The sequence below is a fragment of the Littorina saxatilis genome, linkage group LG8, assembly GCF_037325665.1.
Source record: "Littorina saxatilis isolate snail1 linkage group LG8, US_GU_Lsax_2.0, whole genome shotgun sequence".
NCBI lineage: Eukaryota > Metazoa > Mollusca > Gastropoda > Littorinimorpha > Littorinidae > Littorina > Littorina saxatilis.
The window spans coordinates 18,587,816-18,608,040 of NC_090252.1; the positions used below are offsets into that span (position 1 = coordinate 18,587,816).

At 42.0% G+C, this 20,225-nt stretch overlaps 1 protein-coding gene across 2 annotated transcripts in view; it reads left to right on the forward strand.

Annotated features, from left to right (window-relative positions):
* Positions 1-13,567, forward strand: part of LOC138972977 (zinc finger protein 35-like) — a 29,496-nt gene extending 15,929 nt beyond the window's left edge. Inside the window, exon 3 of one of the 2 annotated variants that reach the window (XM_070345635.1) lies at positions 11,303-13,567. In XM_070345635.1, the coding sequence (XP_070201736.1) occupies positions 11,303-12,253 (951 nt within the window). In that variant the 3' untranslated portion in view covers positions 12,254-13,567. Of the gene's footprint in view, positions 1-7,712; positions 9,745-11,302 lie in introns of those variants that run through there. The other variant, XM_070345634.1, reaches the window with a different exon arrangement.
* Positions 13,568-20,225: the final 6,658 nt, after the last annotated feature.

The window sequence follows — 20,225 nt, forward strand, 5'->3', positions numbered from 1 at the left end:
TTCAAATCCTTTTGGAATTGTTCATAGGTGTACAGTTGGTACTTTGTTGTGAAAATGTGACTTATATTCAATATGGATTACCTAGACATCATTTGGTGAGTGTTACAGTTTTGTTTCATTTGAGTCACGATGCTGTGAGTGAATGCGTGATTTGCTTGTTTTTTTCTTTGTACTGTCTCCTTATTTCTGTGTACAATGTTAACAATATTTCAGCTAATTCATAGGTTTTACACCTTGTTTGGTTATAACATTATTTATAATACTTTCTGTTAAAAAATAACTTTTAAAAAAAGCAGTGGAAAATAAAACACACACAAAAAAACGTTAAAAAACACAAATTATCCCCCTTTCACCCCCCTTTCACCCCCCTTTGCTAAAACAAATCGCGTGACAAACTTATAAATAGCACGACTGAACTGGGCATCCATTTTTGAATTAGTACACAAAATTTGGTGGTGATTGGACTTAATTCAAGCTTGCTAGACAGATTTCTTTACAGTTACTGATTTTTGGGAAGTTTCTTGGTGGCAAGCTTGGGCAGGCAGGACGTTAACGCCGTGGCAGTGCTAGTCACAATAGTGTTAAGAACACACCGAAACAGTGTCTTCCTATCTTTAATCAAGTATTGAAGTATTGTTGCTGAACATTTGATACAAGTTTGAATACTTATTGAAGCATTGCAGCTAGAATGGGAGGGTCTGTAGCTCGTTTGGTATTACTAGCATAGCTATGCACTAGCTTTGTAACCAGTTTGTTGCTATTGATGTGTCATTGAACTCAGGTACGGTGGGGATTAATTTGTGTTTCCTAGTGTTAATCTTCAGTGCAGATTCCTGAGCGGAGGAAAATGAACCATCCTCTTGCAAATTATGCATGCACACAGACCGATGCACATTTCTGTTTTAAAGATCCAGAGTTCATGTACAGATCTATAGGGACTTGGAAACACACAGATACACTAAGCACACACACTCATAAAAACGGGTTGACTTGCTGGCCGAGTAGCAGGGTAAAAGACGGTCTTGCGCGCAAAACTCACAAGTGCTCACTATAATGTGACCCTTGAAGCAAACGGCTCCGGAATGCAGAAGAATAAGTATTCATTAATTTAATTTATTGTATGCAATATTGTTATTTGTAATTATCTGAATAAAACTGTTTAAACTAAGAAGTAGGTGAAACTCTACTTGTGGCATATGTATTCAGAGCTTTATAGTTATACTGCTGTCTTTACCCTGGTATCATATACAGATGGCTGAAATGGCTTTCCCTGATCGAACCATCTCTGCGTCTTGCGAAGATTCGTGTAAATATTTTTCTTCATACTAATTTGACAACTGCCAGCTTCAGCGTTGTCAGTGCATGTTCTACCGTGCTGCGTATATATCTGGGTGCGTTGTTGTGTTTGGTTAAATGCCAGTCTGTCTGGTACACAGGACAAATTCATACATTTTACAAATCAACTCTGAAATGTTGTGACATTGTATAAGACAGGCGTTGGAATAAATCAAACAAAAAGGGGATCGTGAAACACACTGCATTCAAACAGTAGTAAATACTGTCGTCTCTTGTTTATAGGTATGCAAAACACAGATACAAAGAAAGCTGGATGTAATTGATCCTATCCTTCTCTGGTAAAATGGAGCTCAGTTTGCATGTTCTTGTTATTGCGATGAAAATCTAGGAAATCTAGAGAGGACAATGTAAAGCTTAGCGAGGTCAGATCAAAGATGTTACAGAGCTAACACATGGCATAGATCCAAGTACACTCTGTTCTCTTCCTGTCCTGTTGCAGATTCTCCATGGGTCTGCAAAAGTACAGGATGAGAAATCCAATGAGGGTAGCAGCCTCACTCGAGCTAACACTTCCCGTCGTAAGGGCAAAGCAGCTTCAAGTTTGATAACGCGTGAGCGTAGGAACAGAACCGTCACCGCAAAACGTGCAAATTCTCGAAAGGACGAGTTCACCTCTGATGCTGAAAGTATCACTGTCAGCTTCCAATCAGATCAGTCAGCTGTGGAGCAGAAAGACACACCACATTTTGTGCCAGCAGCACCCAACGGGTGAAACTGTTTGCATGTGGAATATGCAGCAAAGAGTTCTCTGAGGTTTCAAGCTTGAAAAAACACATGAGGAAGTACAAAAGAAGGCTGAAGAAAACTGTCCTGTGCGGAAAGTGTGTGAAGACTCTCCGCTGTGTGTCAGAGTTGATTCAGCACATGAAGAAATCCCACGGTATGCAGCACTGTCCCAAATGTTTGATGGCCTTCACAGATGCGGTTGATTTTCAGTTGCATGTGAATGCTCACGTAGATAAAGGGGAAATGGATCAGAGGCTGTGTTTGAAAACCACCGAGGCTTTTACTTTCAAGTGCAAAAAGTGTGGGGATTCATTCGCAACCAAAGCAGAGTTGGCAGACCACAGAAAAGAGCACAGTAGTAGAAAGCCTTATCTTTGTGAGTGGTGTTCGAAAATTTTCCGTGACAAAACTTCCTTTGACTGCCACAGGAGAACACACACAGGTGAGAAGCCGTACATGTGTGATTTCTGCCCTTCTGCCTTTAAACAGCGCACCAACCTAGAGAATCACATTAGAACACACAGTGGTGAAAAGCCGTACAAATGTGGTAAATGTCCCATGGCGTTTGTGTGTCGCTCCAACTTGACTTCACACTGGAGAGTGCACAGTGGAGAAAAGAAGTATAAGTGTGAGCAGTGTCCGGCAGCTTTTCTGTCTCCTCTGGTACTGAAAATCCACATGAAATCCACCCACAGTGATGCCAGACCCTACATCTGTGACCAGTGCCAGGCAGCTTTCAAGCTCCCGTCCCACTTGAAGCGCCACAACTACCTCCACACTGGTGAAAAACCGCACACATGCCCCCTCTGCCCAGCTACCTTCATCCAGAAAGGCAACATGAAGATCCACATGAAAGTCCACAATAAAGAGAGCAAGAAGAGTGAGACTTCCCAAAAGCCTGCAGCAGAGAGAACAACTTGTCAACCTCAACGTCAGAGTGGTGCTGTGACGCAAGGAGTTGCAGAGAGTGTGGCTGAGGTTGCAGGTTTTGAGGGAAATGTCTCACAGACACAGACTCAGAGTGCAAGAAGTAACAGTAATGCAGTGCATGGGGTCCCTTCTCATAAGCCTGCAGCAGAGAGAACAACTTGTCAACCTCAGAGTCAGGGTGGTGTTGTGACGCAAGGAGTTGGGGAGAGTGTGGCTGGCAATGCAGGTTTTGAGGGAAATGTCTCACAGACACAGAGTGCAAGAAGTAACACTAACAGGAATGCAGTGCATGGGGGCCCAGAAGGCAGAGTCATGTTGGGTTACTTTCCCCACCTGTGGGCCCTCGTACCACCCCACCATACTTCTCCCAATCAGTGAGCAGACAGGAGAAGGTATCACTTAGCTGCTTGAGAATTTTAGTCAAAATTATGTTTAAATATTATCTGTATGGATTTATTTATAGTCAGTGTAAAGCGCGGAGAGCATCGGGTAACTGTGGTTCGCGCTGTCATTATTATTATTATTATTGTTAAAATAAGTCCATGGTACTTAAAAATTGGGGGTCCTGATTTGGCCTATTATGGTCCACTGGACCCGAAAAGCAACAGATAACTAACTAACTTAAAAATTGCCAAAATCAAACAAGAAGGGGAAATAAGCGATGCAAGAATAGATGGCATTTAGAGGATGAAAGAGGATGCAGTTCATACATGTATTCATTTATTAGTTTAATGCTTATTTTCTTCAGTGCTAGAAAACTAGTTCAGCATCATAACTCTTACTTGCCATTGTGTAAAGGTGAACTTAAACAGTTTACGTCCCTTTGTTTTTCAACCATGGCTTCAAAATATCACTTTGTGGTTTTATCAAACATAACATTCAATAGTGGTTTAGAAAAGGCATAATTACTATACAGTGTGGAACCCCCCTTTTAAGACCCCCAATTTAAGACTCCCTCCTTTTTGGCCTGATTTTCTCAGGTTTTTGGAGGTCTTAACCCTTAGGCTGGTTGTTGCGACGCTACTTTACGTATACTGTCACCTGGTTGTCACGACATATGTCGCGCTACTGGCTCAGTCTGTTTGGTCGGTTCCGATTACCTCCCATGGATGCGAAAACCTACATGACCAATTTTCTTTATTTTTCTCTCTGTTAATTCACCAGTGCTGGCAGTGGCTATGTAACATGTGTTACAGAATTGCACCGGTGTAAGGGTTGAAAGGGCGGTTCCACTGTACTTCTTGTGTGACTGTAAGTGATCGTGTCAACCACCACAGATTGGTCCAGGCTTTTACACAGAATGAGAGTATCCTTCCACTTTAAACACATACCAGCAATCAAAAGTCTGATTGTGTTTTACAGGTAGACTTTGATGCACTTATTTTGCATGTGTCAGGCCTAAAAAATCACCAGCCAAAGGCTGGAACACCATTTTTTTGACTTTCAGGGCTGTGTGTACACTGATGTCAGTTAACAAACTCACTCAGTCACTGAACAACAAAAATCCTTCTTTGCACAAGCCATTCACACTTTTGGGATGTGTTCAAGTTAATATGACACTGTTCACCACACATACAAGCCAAGACAGATCTGACATGCTGAGTTACATGAGAAGTCAGGTACAGTGGCACCTCGGGGTTAAGACCTCAAATCTCAGAAATGTGGGTCGATCTTGTTAGAATGTTACATGTGTATAATGGAGATAAATTTAGAGATACAGTGGAAACCCCCTTTTAAGACTCGCTTCTCCTTTTTGGCTCACATAAGTGTAGCCTATGCGATCGTAACTTTGTCTGTCTGTACGTGCGTATGTGCGTGCGTGCGTGCGTGTGTATGTCTGTGGTAGAAACTCTAACATTTGAAGACGTCACATTACATTGACGTCACATTATGACGTAAGAGGGTTAGACGTCACGCGAAGGAAGTACTGAAAGTCTCGGTCATTATTATTTTGAGCGGGCCGAGACTAGTTGGCAGTCGTGTCCCTGTAAGTAGGCTACATGCAGACAGACAGATCTAGATCTAGTGTCTCGCTTTCTTGCACAGTTTCTAGATGCTCTTTCTGTGTGTGTGTGTGTGTGTGTGTGTGTGTGTGTGTGTGTGTGTGTGTGTGTGTGTGTGTGTGGCGTGCGTGCGTGCGTTTGTGTGTGTGACAGAGTGATTGAGTTTGTGTTACTGTTTGTCGATTTCTTACGTGAGCCTTGAAGGCTTCGCCTCTTGTTAAAACCTTGTTTTCTCAGACTTTCTGATCATACCTCTGTAAATGTAATGTTACCCCCATTTTGAGAATCCATCCTTCTTAAGACCTGAGTTTCTCAGATTTCTAGAGGTCATAATTAACCTTTAGGCTGGTTGTCGCGACATATGTCGCGCTACTTTACGTATACTGTCACCCCGGTTGTCACGACATATGTTCCCCCCGCGGGTTAGGGGGAAGAATTTACCCGATGCTCCCCAGCATGTCGAAAGAGGCGACTAACGGATTCTGTTTCTCCTTTTACCCTTGTTAAGTGTTTCTTGTATAGAATATAGTCAATTTTTGTAAAGATTTTAGTCAAGCAGTATGTAAGAAATGTCCGTAAGTCCTTTGTACTGGAAACTTGCATTCTCCCAGTAGGTAATATATTGTACTGCGTTGCAAGTCCCTGGAGCACATTTTTGATTAGTGCTTTTGTGAACAAGAAACAATTGACAAGTGGCTCTATCACCTCTCCCCCCTTTCCCCGTCGCGATATAACCTTCGTGGTTGAAAACGACGTTAAACACCAAATAAAGAAAGAAAGACGACATATGTTGCGCTACTGGCTCAGTCTGTTTGGTCGGTTCCGATTACCTCCCATGGATGCGAAAACCTATATGACCAATTTTCTTTATTTTTCTCTCTGTTAACTTACCAGTGGCTATGTAACATGTGTTACAGAATTGCACGTATACTAAGAATCAACGTCTGGGAAGTAAGGCCCCGTAGTAGAGGGAGTCTTATAATGGAGTGTTTGGAAAGAGAGGTTTCACTGTACATGTGCCATGAAGTGGAGATGCTATTACACAAGGTTTATCCCTCCGCCCAGCTGCATCTGGCTTCAATGGCGTATTATCGCGTAGTTGTTTTTATTTTAATTTTTATAAACACTTCTGTGGTATTCCAAATTGTACAATCGGGTATGACAATATGTGTGTACTGGCTGTGTTCAGCAACCTTGTTACAATTGTTGTGCTATTTGAGATGATATTTTTTGCATACAGGCTGTATGTGTAGCTAGGTTATAATTCTAATGCTACCTGATTGACATTCTAGATTGTGAAACTAATGGCGACACAACCTTGCACACGCTCTCAACTGTGTCTTTCTTGTACATGATATTGCTTTGCTCTATTCTCCGCCCTGCCTCGACTCCTTCCGAATCCCACCCCCTCCCAGCGAAGCTGCCCAAACTGCAATGAATTGCTCTGTTTTATTGTCAAACACGCTGGTGTGTGTTTCTCTCTCTCTCTCTCTCTTTTTCACACATACATTCACTCTCTCCTCTCTCTTTCACACTCTCTGTCTCTGTCTCTGTCTCTCTCTCTCTGTCTCTCTCTCTCTCTCTCTCTCTCTCTCTCTCTCTCTCTCTCTCTAATAGTCAACACATAATTGTTTGGAAGATACCCATTAAACTATGAGAGTGTTTCCTGCCTTTAGTGAATTTTGTTGACGAATGCATTATACGTGTGCATACATCTCACCACCTTGTGAGAGAATATACTTGTGTCCATCAAGACACCCCAAAAACACACAGGAAACAGATGTTTTTACCTAATATTCCATGTTACCGAAATCAAGTGCTACTTTGCCACTGAAGTGCCTCTCTGAACCCTTTCTGCAAAGCAACCTGCAGTTATCTTTCAAACACTAATTTGTCAACAGGGCTGGTGTTAGTGTGTGAATGGGTGGGTGAGTGTGGGCACATGTGGGTGAACGTGGGCACACATGGGTGAGCATTCGTGTGTAGAGCCATCATTTAGTTTCACCAGGCTGCCAGTCATTATCGTAACATTAACATCTTGAAAGTGCATGTCAACACTAGCCTTGTCATTTATTCTTGATATTGTTTTAGTCCTTTGTACTGGAAACTTGCATTCTCCCAGGAAGGTCATATATTGTACTACGTTGCAAGCCCCTGGAGCAATTTTTTGATTAGTGCTTTTGTGAACAAGAAACACTTAACAAGTGGCTCTATCCCATCTCCCCCCTTTCCCCTATCCCATCTCCCCCCTTTCCCTCGTCGCGATATAACCTTCGTGGTTGAAAACGACGTTAAACACCAAATAAAGAAAGAAAGAAAGATTCTTGTTGTTTTTTGTCTCGAGAACCGAGGGAGTCATGCAAGACTGATTCAACATTAAGCTTATGCTCTGTTTTTATTTTTAACCCTGGCATTGTCAACAGTTTGCACATTTTCACACGTTTGAACTTGGTTTTATTTTATTTTTTTCCTGTTGCTGTACTATCAATTAGAGGATGCGACCAGAGATTGTCTGTAGAATTTCTTCAAGAGGCTAGAGTCCCATCACCCTCTTCCAGGCATTTGAAAGAAGATCATTTCTTGTGCTGTGAACCACTGTAAAGTAGTAGGCCTCTTCAAGTGGAAGAAAAGTGCTTTCAAGCAGCATGTGATGTGGCTGTTCCACTGCAAAACTCAGTTCGTCTTTGTCTGTCCTAGATGAGGCCAAAAAGCAGATCACAGCAAGTACAGGAGCGTCTCAGGCCCACCAGGAGAAAAACACGGACCCATCCCCTTCCCCACCGCTACATAAAGCGCCATGCTGTGGAGGACAATGACAATGTCAGCAATGATGAGGATGATGATGCAGCCAGTACGTTTAAGGATAATGAAGACGGAGACACAAGTGCAGTGGACATCAAGGAAGATCCAGACATGAACGCAGACACTTACGCCTCCTACTCCAAGAAGGAAGACATGGAAACTTTTCGCTGTGGCTTTTGTAAAGCCAGGTTTAAGGAGTCTGAGCGCCTCTCTGCTCACATGAGCGCTCGCCACGAGAAGAAGAAGAGAACTACAGTGCAGTGTGGGAAGTGTCTGAAGAAGTTTAAGAATGTGTCTGTGCTGGTAGCTCACTTGGAGGACTTTCATACTGTGCGTTACAAGACGTGTTTAGTTTGCAGCAAGACCTGCTTTGACAAGTTCGACTTTGAGGTTCACATGAAGGCACACAGGGTGAACAACGAGAAAGTTATCTGCTGCAAAGCCTGCTCCCTGGTCTTTCCCAGCACAGAAGAGCTGAACAAGCATAGAAAGAAAGTCCACTACAACAACACGACTTTCCTCTGTGAGTGGTGCTCCAAAACCTTCACCAACAGGAGCAACTTTATCTGCCACACCAGAATACACACAGGGGAGAAACCCTACAAGTGTGAGCACTGTCCCTCGGCTTTTATGGAGAGCACCAAACTGAAAATTCACCTGGCGAAACACAGTGGAGTGAAAGCCTACGCCTGTGACAAGTGCCCCAAGTCTTTTCCTTACCGCTCTGGTCTGATGACTCACATGAAGATCCACATTGGGGATAAGAAATACAAATGTGAACAATGTCCTGCAGCTTTCCTACTGCCGTTAGGATTGAGAAACCACATGCGTGCCATCCACAGCGACGCCAGGCCGTTTGTCTGTGATCAGTGCCAGGCGTCCTTCAAACACCCGTCCCATCTCAAGAGACACAAGATGTTACACACCGGTGAGAAACCGTTCAAGTGCCATTTGTGCCCGGCCACTTTCATTCAGAAGGGAAACATGAAAATCCACATGAAAGTGCACGAGAAGGACAATCCTAGGATGGAGTCGTCTGCAGCGAGAAGGCAAGCTCTGGAAAAGAATCGACCTCCGCCCCCTGCACCGACTGAGAATGTTTTTCCGACTCCTACTAGCCCCCCAGATCAGCCAGTCATGGGCTACTTTCCTCACATGATGACTATGGGAATGTTTCTTCCTCATCAGGCTTATCAGTGAAATGTCACTTCAGTCTTTTGCGAGTTCATAAACTCTCAGTAAATTCAGTAAGCCTGTGTTCTCTGCACATCTGGATTTAACTGTACAACTGTTGTTTGTGTTTTCAGAAGTACACAAGATGTACTGATATATTGACAGTTAAGTTTGTTTTAACATAAAATGCATTGTGATTGCTGATTGTGCTCAAAATACGCTGCTCTCAATATGTAGTTTGGTATTGAAATTGGAAGAATAACATGGTGGTACAGGTATAAGTAGCAATGTTCAGCAGGTCAAGTGTATAATTCAAAACTGCACGAAGGCACAGCTACAGGGGTAGTGGCATTAGGTGTGTTAAAGTGCTGCTTTTTTTGCCAAATTATTATGCATCATGAAATGTCTGCACCAAAACCACAGTGAATTGTTGTGTAAATGCATCCTAATGGATACTTATAGAGTGTACATGTTACTGTGTGTGTGTGTGTGTGTGTGTGTGTGTGTGTGTGTGTGTGTGTGTGTGTGTGTGTGTGTGTGTGTGTGTGTGTGTGGCATGCTTTTTAGCATTGTGTTTTTGTTGTTCAGCAAGCATGCACTTTAAAGATGATGTCTTGTTATATGCTTTTGAAATGTGGACATACACCATGTAATAGTCAAACATTTTGGATATTGATAAATCACATAGCAAAGAAGCAAGTTACTACTTGTGAACCTCTCAAGTTGTTGTAACAATGAACATAATTATGTGTGATACTGATAGCTCTTTTTATGCATCAAATCAAAAAGTCTAAACGAACAAGCAAATGTTCAGCGTATCAAAAAGATCGGTATACACAGTGTCAACTGTTCTCCTTTGTACAGATTGTGGTTGGAATTATAGTCCTTTCCCTTCATCAAACAGGGAAAAAATCGTTCAGGTAGAGCAAGTGAGAGTGCCAGGAGTGACTTACAAGATTGGTTTTTGACTTTGAGATTCAGCTGTCTAAATCCAATCTCAGATCTCACATCAAGTTTCACGTCAGAGATGAAATGTTCAAGAACTATCAGTGTTCGGCGAGTTATATTGTTGTCAAATCTTGTAAGGGTCCACACGATTTTCAGTCACAGTGAAGCCCGGCCCTATGTGTGATGCTAGCTTCAAGCTCCCCTCGCACTTTAAAGCGTCACATGTATACACACCGGCGAGAAACCATTCTGATTCAAGTGTGACCAGTTTTTGGCCACCTTCATTCAGAGGGGGAATATGAAGATTCACATGAAGGTGCACAACAAGGGCAACCAGTCGAGGAATCCATCTTAAAAGATCTACAGCAGCAACCGCTTCTGGTTTTCCACGAGTCAGAAAACGCTGCAAGCACGAAGAACGACCTACCACAAGGACGTTCAAAGTCTGAGAGTAATTTGTTGCAGATGAGGAACAGCGCTAACACTTCAAGCAGCAGATTGTTCAAGTGACTGGTGCAGAGAGTATCATGTTGGGTTATTTTCCGTCTCATCTGTTGACAGTCGCGCCGCCAAAGTAATCTCCCTTTCAGTGATTATGAAGGGCTAGAACTACCGCCATAGCAAATCTTTTTCGTCTCTCAGTTGCTGCTGCGTTTGCAACTGAAGTTGCTGTTAGTGTCTCATTTCTTGTCCTTTGCCTAAACGTTCTTGGTTTATGCATCATCTTATTACTGCCCGAATAGAAGGCGAACAGGTTGAATACAACAACCAAGCTGTTAAACCTTGTCAGGTCTTCATATCGTGTTGATTTCTCACGTGGTTGGGACATTGCAGATTGTTGACACTTTTTGTTGACACTTTTTACTGCCACAGATTGTGTTTCTTTTGGCGGCTTTTGTGCTTTATACACGGACTATCTCTCATTCTTTATCTCTTCGAGAACTAATGAAACGGTACACTATTTTCTTTTCTTGAGTGTGCACGCCAACCTTGCTGCAGAAAGGATTGTGCTCATCATGAATTATGTCAGGCACGCAAAGCTGCAGGTGCGATGTAGATTATTCCTGATGGACAAAGGAGGAATTAGTTAAGTATGTGAATGGCACAATTTGCTGGGACATTGATTGTTGCAGTTATACAGTCCCAGAAGATACATTTCAATGGCGTTCTCCCCATTCTTACAAGCATATAAACAACTGATACTCCTTCTCTATCAAGTGATCTACTGGTGGTAGTCAAAACGTTGTTGGCATGATTTACTCTTGTGAATAAGTCAGACCACCTTTATACACACACACACACAAACATAAACAAAGGAATGGTTTGAAAAAAAGTGATTTACAAGATTCGTTTTTCACTTTCAGAATCTGTCGTCTGAATCGCAACTAACGTTGGACAAAAAGGAACACACTCAGGCAGACGACAATGATTGTGGAAGTCAGCAAGTTATACAAGAAGATTCAACGCCAGCAACTGCCGTTCACAGTGAAGGAAAATGGCCACACGTAGAGAGCGTGCTTCGTCCTCGCAAGTTCAGATCAAACGAGAAGCGGACAGCAAAGAAAAGTCCTAAGAAGAAGAAGGGTAGACCTAAGGCAGTCAAACCCCCACCACCACGGAACGAGAAGCGACTGATGTGTCACATTTGTTCCAAGCAGTGCTCTCAGCACGAAGAACTCAAAGACCATATCCGCACACACACCGGTGAAAAACCGTTTCACTGCGACAAGTGTCCCAAAGTGTTCGCATCCAAGTCCAACCTTAGATCCCACATCAAGGTTCACGTCAGAGATAAAAAGTTCAAGTGCGATCAGTGCTCGGCGAGTTTTATCTTCTCTAACGCTTTATGGGTACATCAACATTCCAGTCACAGTGAGGCCCGGCCCTATGTGTGTAGAGAGTGTGATGCTAGCTTCAAGCTCCCCTCGCATCTAAAGCGTCACATGTATCTACACACCGGCGAGAAACCATTCAAGTGTGATCAGTGTTCGGCCACCTTCATTCAGAGGGGGAACATGAAGATTCACATGAAGGTGCACAACAAGGGCAACCAGCCGAGAAATCTGACGCAAAGATCTACCGCAGCAAACGCTTCTTATTCTGCACAAGGAGGCGTTGCAAGCACGAGGAATAACTTGCCTCAAGGAAGTTCAAAATCTGAATCTGAGAGTAATTTGTTACAGATGAGGAGGAGTAACATTGACACTGTAAACAGTAATTTTGTGCAAGGGGCTGGAGCTGAGAATATTATTATGGGTTATTATCCGCCTCATATGTGGACAATCGCACCACCACGGCACTCTCCCTGTCAGTGAATCTGAAGCCCTAGAAGCACTGTCGTAGAAAATATGTATCTCCTCTCAGTAGCTCCTGCTTTTGAACACATTCACGTGCGCACACACACACACGCACGCACGCACACACACACACACACACACACACAGGGATAGTTTGGTCCCGGGTATACATTGATTCTGTGGTCTAGGCTTTGTAGACATATGCTGAATTACCAGACGGGCGAAGTAGCGCAGTGGTATGACGTCGGCCTCCTAATCGGGAGGTCGTGAGTTCGAATCCCGGTCGCTGCCGCCTGGTGGGTTAAAAGTGGAGATTTTTCTGATCTGCCAGGTCAACTTATGTGCAGACCTGCTAGTGACCTAACCCCCTCCATGTGTACACGCAAGGACAAGACCAAGTGCGCACGGAAAAGATCCTGTAATCCATGTCGGAGTTCGGTGGGTTATGGAAACACGAAAATACCCAGCATGCCTACCCAACGAAAGCGGAGTGAAGCTGACTATGCTCTCAGAGTATAGTGTGGGGAACGGACCCAAATGGGCAAACGAGCAAACACTTCACCAGAATGTCTGGAACGCTGAAGAAGAAGAAGCAAGCTGAATTACCTTTTATTTTCTTGAAGTGCAATTGATTGTGAATACCTTTATACGGCAGAATGTTATTGTTTTCCAATTCGTTGGTCTGTCCAGAACGGCATAATGTGGTCATAATTTGAAACCTGATTACTTTGAAGGCACCGTCCTTCCCGCGAAAACAATTCCGTTCACTATCTGATATCTACCCAAGTTTTTACCCAAGCCCAAGGGGTTAACAGTGATGGCCAAATCTCAAAATTTTAACTCGCCTACCGGGCGAGTAACTTGAAGAAAGTTACTGGCACGCCAGATATTTCGCTGTCCTAATACATACCACAGTTGCTGCAGCTGCAATGTTTATATGACTTTGAACCTCGATATTACAACCAAAAGTCCAACCAGAATGTTCACTGGCCAGCCGGGTGAGTTGCCAGGCGGTTTTACTAGCCCGGCGTATTTTTTACTCGCCCCTGGCGATCAGGCGGATGATTTGGCCATCCCTGGTTACGGCCATCCCTGGTTACGGCCATCCCTGGTATTTTTATGAATTAATGTATGTTTACAAAAACCCACTCTGCACAGAAACAAGTCAAGGGTTTGATTGTTGGTCTGTGTCCAAGAGTAGGACACGGCCTAGCTTATCTTCAGTGTTTTTATGGCAAACCAAGGTAAAGTAACTCTTCCGTAACTCTTCAAATCCCGAAGAGCTATTTCCGGAAATAGTCCATTTTGTAGCTTTATATTGGTGTCAGTTAAGTTGTAATTTTATTTATTTTATTGTATTCATTTATTTTTTTATTGGGGGGGGGGGGGGGGGGGGCGGAAGGATACTCTGCAAAGCCGCTGACAGGGTTTTGAGTGCGTTTAAAATGAGGAATGCTCTTATTTTTGATATATTAATGAATCAAGCAATTTATGGACAGATCGGTGGTGGTGAACATGAGCTATCACGAGAAGGTCAGTGTGTGTGTGTGTGTGCCTGTAAGAACGTAAGGAAGTGCACAGTTAACAAAATGGAACGTCAAGTGACCCTAGCTTTCAGCCATTGAAACAATGGGTATTTGCAATGGAATCTATTTTCAATGGTAATGATACAATTGTGTGTGTGGAGAGAGAGAGAGAGAGAGAGAGAGAGAGAGAGAGAGAGAGAGAGAGAGAGAGAGAGAGAGAGAGAGAGAGAGAGAGAGAGCATCTTTGTAGCAAAGGTAAAATATGTTATTGCAGAATATATGCATACATATAATTATTGTCGGCGTAACTCCTTTTGCCGATCGTAAGGTGCCCTGCAACCGTATCTTGTGCATTGTCGATATATATCAAAATGAACACGAATAATTCAGTTCACAGTTTCTGTGCAATATAATTAGGTTGTACATGTTCTTGATTTGGTATCTGAAGTTTTATTTTACTTTTAATTTAAAGTGTGTGTGTCACTGTGTGTGTTGTTTCGACCAAACCTATTGCATAAATCTTTGTTATTGTTAGCGCATCATTCGCAGTCTCTCTCTGCTTTCTTAAAACTTGACTCCAGCCACCTCTCTCTCTCTCTCTCTCTCTCTCTCTCTCTCTCTCTCTCTCTCTCTCTCTCTCTCTCTCTCTCTCTCTCTCTCTCTCTCTCTCTCTCTCTCTCTCTCTCTCTCTCTCTCTCTCTCTCTCTCTCTCTTTTTGCCTGTAAAAAGTTTCTGAAAGTGACAATTCGAACTCCAAACAACATTGTGTACGGTGAATTGGGAAGACATCCGCTGTATATTAACTCTGCAGTCAGATGTGTGAAGTACTGGTTTACACTGCTGAAGCAACCTGATTCAATATATTCCAAGATTGCATATAACGCTTTATGTACTTTGGCATCGAAGGGCCACACAAATTGGGTCTCACATGTGCAGAATCTGTTATGTTGTAATGGTTTTGCTGCTGTATGGATGTACGGAATGGTTGGGAATGAGAAGTGTTTCTTACAAGAGTTTAAAAGACGTTTACAAGATTGTTTTTGTCAAGAATGGTTCTCCTTTTTAGAATGCAGTGAACGTTTCGACATTTATAATTGTTACAAAACATGCTTGGAAAAAGAGAAATACATTGAATTAATCGAAGATATTAAGTACAGAGTTGCTCTTACTCGTTTCCGCGCAGGAGTATCCGAAATCAACGCTCACAAGTTTCGGTACGCACCAAACCAAACGACAAGAAACTGTCCTCTCTGTACAGCTGATAAAGAAGATGAACACCATGTTGTATTTTTATGTCCTTTTTATCAAGACCTTCGAGCAAAGTATTTGAAAATCTCGAACTCTAAGACGCTGCAACAACAACTTGTGTATTTCTGTGGCAGAAATGAGGATAATGTGATGAACAGCTTCAGCAGATTTGTGTTCTTCATGTTACAGAAGAGACGAACCCTTATAAATCAGGTTCAGTGACATGTCATCAGGGTTTTAATATATTTGTTGAATTTTATGCGTGACTATAATTTATAACTGTGCAGATACTATTGCTGTTATTTTAACCACTATTGTAAGGGGCTGTGGCCTTAGACAATTAAAGATTTGTTCTTGTTCTTGTTCTTGTTCTCTCTCTCTCTCTCTCTCTCTCTCTCTCTCTCTCTCTCTCTCTCTCTCTCTCTCTCTCTCTTTCTCACTCTCTTTTTCTCTCTCTCCCCTCTCCCTCCCTTTCTCTCTCGACCGGCATTATGAAATAACAAGACGGATGAATAAGTTTCAACAGAAGCAGTTGAGGTACTTTCACATTATTTTATGTATCAAGATAAACTGAATTGTGCATTCGAAGTAAATGGGTCCGCTTTGAAAGTAGTATTAGCTAGTGCGGTCGTCTGGGAAAAAAAAAACGTTGTTACAATGCTGTAACGTTTGTCGCTTGATTTTAAGCAGGAGTTCGTTTGATGTTGATATGAATACAAGATTTCTATGTATATTTGAGTTGACAGTTGAACGCTTCTCGTTGGTGTTGATATTCATTTTGCGCAGACAATTATTGTTCATGAAAAGTTCTAACGGATGTTTTTGAATAAAGTTCTTGCGAGATCTTACATTGATTTGTTTAACCCGATGGTATGTTTGCCAGCGCTTGTGTGTACGTATTGGCATGCCTGCATTCTCTCTCTCTCTCTCTCTCTCTCTCTCTCTCTCTCTCTCTCTCTCTCTCTCTCTCTCTCTCTCTCTCTCTCTCTCTCTCTCTCACACACACACATACTCTCTATCTCGCTCTCTCTCTCTCTCTCTCTCTCTCTCTCTCTCTCTCTCTCTCTCTCTCTCTCTCTCTCTCTCTCTCTCTCTCTCTCTCTCTCTCTCTCTCTCTCTCTCTCTCTCTCTCTCTCTCTCTCTCTCTCTCTCTCACGGATGTTTATAATCGTAGCCTGATTTAAGTTTGGTACGCTAGTTTCTGACGTAGATGAATGTTCATACAACCACCAAATGCAGGTAAATAGATAAATCAAAAAACATAACAGAGCACAAGTACACACACACACACACACACACACACACACACACACACACTGTGACACACACACACACACACACACACACACACTGGCGCGCAACCTTGAATGTGTCTTGTTGTTGTCTCATTCATTATCACATATGTGTCATGTGTGACCTTACCAGGACAACACCGAGCTTTCTTCAATAACTTGCTTGCTGAACTTTCTATGGAATAACTCCGGACGGAATAGAATCAAAAACTTTAATTAGTTTCGGTCGAAGAGCACTCCCTCTTTAGCCAGAGATATCGGGATTCCTTGCATGTCTCTGGTTTAACCAAAGAAACATTAATACAGAAAGGAGAGAAAATCAACGACATAACCATCAAATTTCGTTTGTGAATTGCAGACTCCACGTTTGTGGGAGAAAACAGCGGGCAGAGACAGCGACGAGCAAGTGGACGCTGACATCAAAGGGGTGAAAGGTAGCGAAGAATCTGCCACGGAAGCTACAACAGCTCAAAAATATGCGCATATAAAGAAACTGTTACTGGGAGAGAACTTCAGTAAAACCACCCAAACACACATTGATCAAAGCAAGGGTGAAAAACGAAAGCGAAAAAGTGCAGAACCACGGAAAAGAGACTCCGTTAACAAACGGGACAATCGGAAAAGAGATACGGCAAACAAAAATGAAAACCCACAAAGGAAAAAGACTGAACCACGCAAGAAAAGTCCAGAGAAAAAGCTCATGTGTCACATTTGTTCCAAACTGTTCTCCAAAACGAGACAGCTTCAGATTCACATACGCTCACACACCGGCGAAAAGCCCTACCCTTGTCAGAAGTGCTCCAAGTCCTTCAAGTGCAAGTCCATCCTCATTCAACACTTGAAAACTCACGGAGGCGAGAGAAAGTATAAATGCGATCAGTGCGGCTTGAGTTACCTTTCCCCTCAAAAACTGTCGATACACCAGAGCTCTTCACACAGCGATGCAAGACCATACGCGTGTGGGCAATGTGACGCCACCTTTAAATTGCAGTCTCATCTCAGTCGTCATATGCATATTCACACGGGCAAAAAGCCGTGGAAGTGCGACCAATGCCCCGCCACCTTCATCCAGAAAGGCAACATGAAAATCCACATGAAAGTGCACAACAAGCCTAATCAGAAGGAGCCTACCCCTCACGGTAATGCAAATCCACCACAGAATCAAGCTGCTTCAGATTCTGCTTCCCGTGTTTCGCAAGGGATAAACTCGGATGAAGTTAAATCCGTCACGGTCTGAATAAAGTGAGAACTAATACTAGACATTCCAGCTGCTCATGGAACTGTCATGATGAGTCGCTTAATCCACGTCTCACATTGAAAATGTTTGACACCGGTGCAGCGGATTTTATTTGCACAGCTGATTGTATATTATGGCTATGCAAGTTCTGAAGAGAGCGAACAAGAAACAGAGAGAGTGAGAGATGATGATGATAAAAGTTTATTGTACAAGAATAGAGGTTTAAGGCTACGTTTTTTCTTAGGCCAAAAAAAAAAATAGGTGTGGTTACGGTAACCCGACCTACCCTATTTTTAGGGGCCGATCCTATAACTTTTTATTACATTTGTCAACAACAACCACACAACAACAAAAAAAACAAGTCGCGTAAGGCGAAAATACAATATTTAGTCAAGTAGCTGTCGAACTCACAGAATGAAACTGAACGCAATGCCATTTTTCAGCAAGACCGTATACTCGTAGCATCGTCAGTCCACCGCTCATGGCAAAGGCAGTGAAATTGACAAGAAGAGCGGGGTAGTAGTTGCGCTAAGAAGGATAGCACGCTTTTCTGTACCTCTCTTTGTTTTAACTTTCTGAGCGTGTTTTTAATCCAAACATATCATATCTATATGTTTTTGGAATCAGGAACCGACAAGGAATAAGATGAAAGTGTTTTTAAATTGATTTGGACAATTTAATTTTGATAAAAAATTGTATATATTTAATTTTCAGAGCTTGTTTTTAATCCGAATATAACATATTTATATGTTTTTGGAATCAGCAAATGATGGAGAATAAGATAAACGTAAATTTGGATCGTTTTATAAATTTTTATTTTTTTTTACAATTTTCAGATTTTTAATGACCAAAGTCATTAATTAATTTTTAAGCCACCAAGCTGAAATGCAATACCGAAGTCCGGGCTTCGTCGAAGATTACTTGACCAAAATTTCAACCAATTTGGTTGAAAAATGAGGGCGTGACAGTGCCGCCTCAACTTTCACGAAAAGCCGGATATGACGTCATCAAAGACATTTATCAAAAAAATGAAAAAAACGTTCGGGGATTTCATACCCAGGAACTCTCATGTCAAATTTCATAAAGATCGGTCCAGTAGTTTAGTCTGAATCGCTCTACACACACACACACACACACACACACACACACACACACACACAGACAGACACACGCACATACACCACGACCCTCGTTTCGATTCCCCCTCGATGTTAAAATATTTAGTCAAAACTTGACTAAATATAAAAACGAGTGCAAAAAACGCAATGAAAGCGAAAGCGCCCGTGTCGCACACTTATTTCCCTGTCAAGTAGGTTTAATTTGTACACATTAGAAAAAAAAGTTTAAAAAAAAAAAGTGATTGCCTACCTACCTACCCTATTTTTTTTGGCTATGTTACCGTAGCCACACCTATTTTATTTTTTGGCCTTACAACCTGTCCTTAAAGAGAGAGAGAGAGAGAGAGAGAGAGAGAGAGAGAGAGAGAGAGAGAGTGAGAGAGTGAGAGAGAGAGAGAGAGAGAGAGAAAGAGAAAGAAAGAGAGACAATGACAATGACAATGACAATGACAATGACAAATCTTTATTTTTCGAGGGTGACAAGAATAAGCATAGATATGCTTTTTTGCATCTGGTCCTCGCTCTAAAGAGGGACTAAACTATTTTACTATAACTATGACAAACAAACAAAAAAAAAACAAAAAAAAAAGGTTACATAAAAACATTAATGGTAGAACATATAAGTTTATGTACATGAAGCGCATTTTGTAGAAGCATTGTAGATCATAAGGTAGTGTTCAAAATTGGGTGTAAAGCAATGAAGATAAACGGAAAGTAACCCAACAATACATTAGCTCGGCAAAACAATGTATTACAGAGCCAAATCTTCGTGATTTTGTCACAATAAACCATAATTCCGATAATGAACAACTGTATACAAAGAAAACATACCAATCAAGTTTATTTGTTCATAGAGTTCATTAAATGGAAAGAATATTTGGTTCTAAAAGAATCCGTGTTGGTGGATTGCCGCAGGGCGTCCGGAAGAGCGTTCCAGAGGCTGCTTCCTGAATAAACAAGACTTGATTTAAATAGGTCTATCCTAGGAAGAGGAGTGTTTAGTTTTATAAAGTGGTGCGAATTCTTCAAAGAGAACTTTGAACAAATGGTTTCGGGTGCATTTTCTGTCATAATTTTATGCATCATTATTCCTTTGTTGTAATTCATTCTTGACTTTAGAGGTAGGACCCCTATGTTGATGTAGTCTGAGTCGGTGAGAGTAGTCTGTTTCAGTAATACTACTTTTAGCGCTCTTTTGTGTAATCTGCTGAGTAGCTTTAGGGAATTATCACTTGCAGAGTCCCATAGAGTGGATGCGTAATCAATAAGAGACTGAATATGAGCAGTGAAAAATAACTTCCTGGCTTGACAATTAAGGAAGTGTTTAATTCTAGATAAGAGGTACACTTTCTTTGACACCAATTTACTAAGTTGTTCAATGTGAGTTGACCAAGACAGGTTGTTATCGATGTGGACACCTAGAACTTTGTGATGGTCGACTTTTTCCACTATATTGCCGTCAATCATTAAATCTGGACCAGTTGAGGTAAAATTCTGTCGTTTTTGTCTAGTTGTAATTATCATATATTTGGTTTTCTTTGGGTTAAGAGACATGTGATTTAGGTCAGA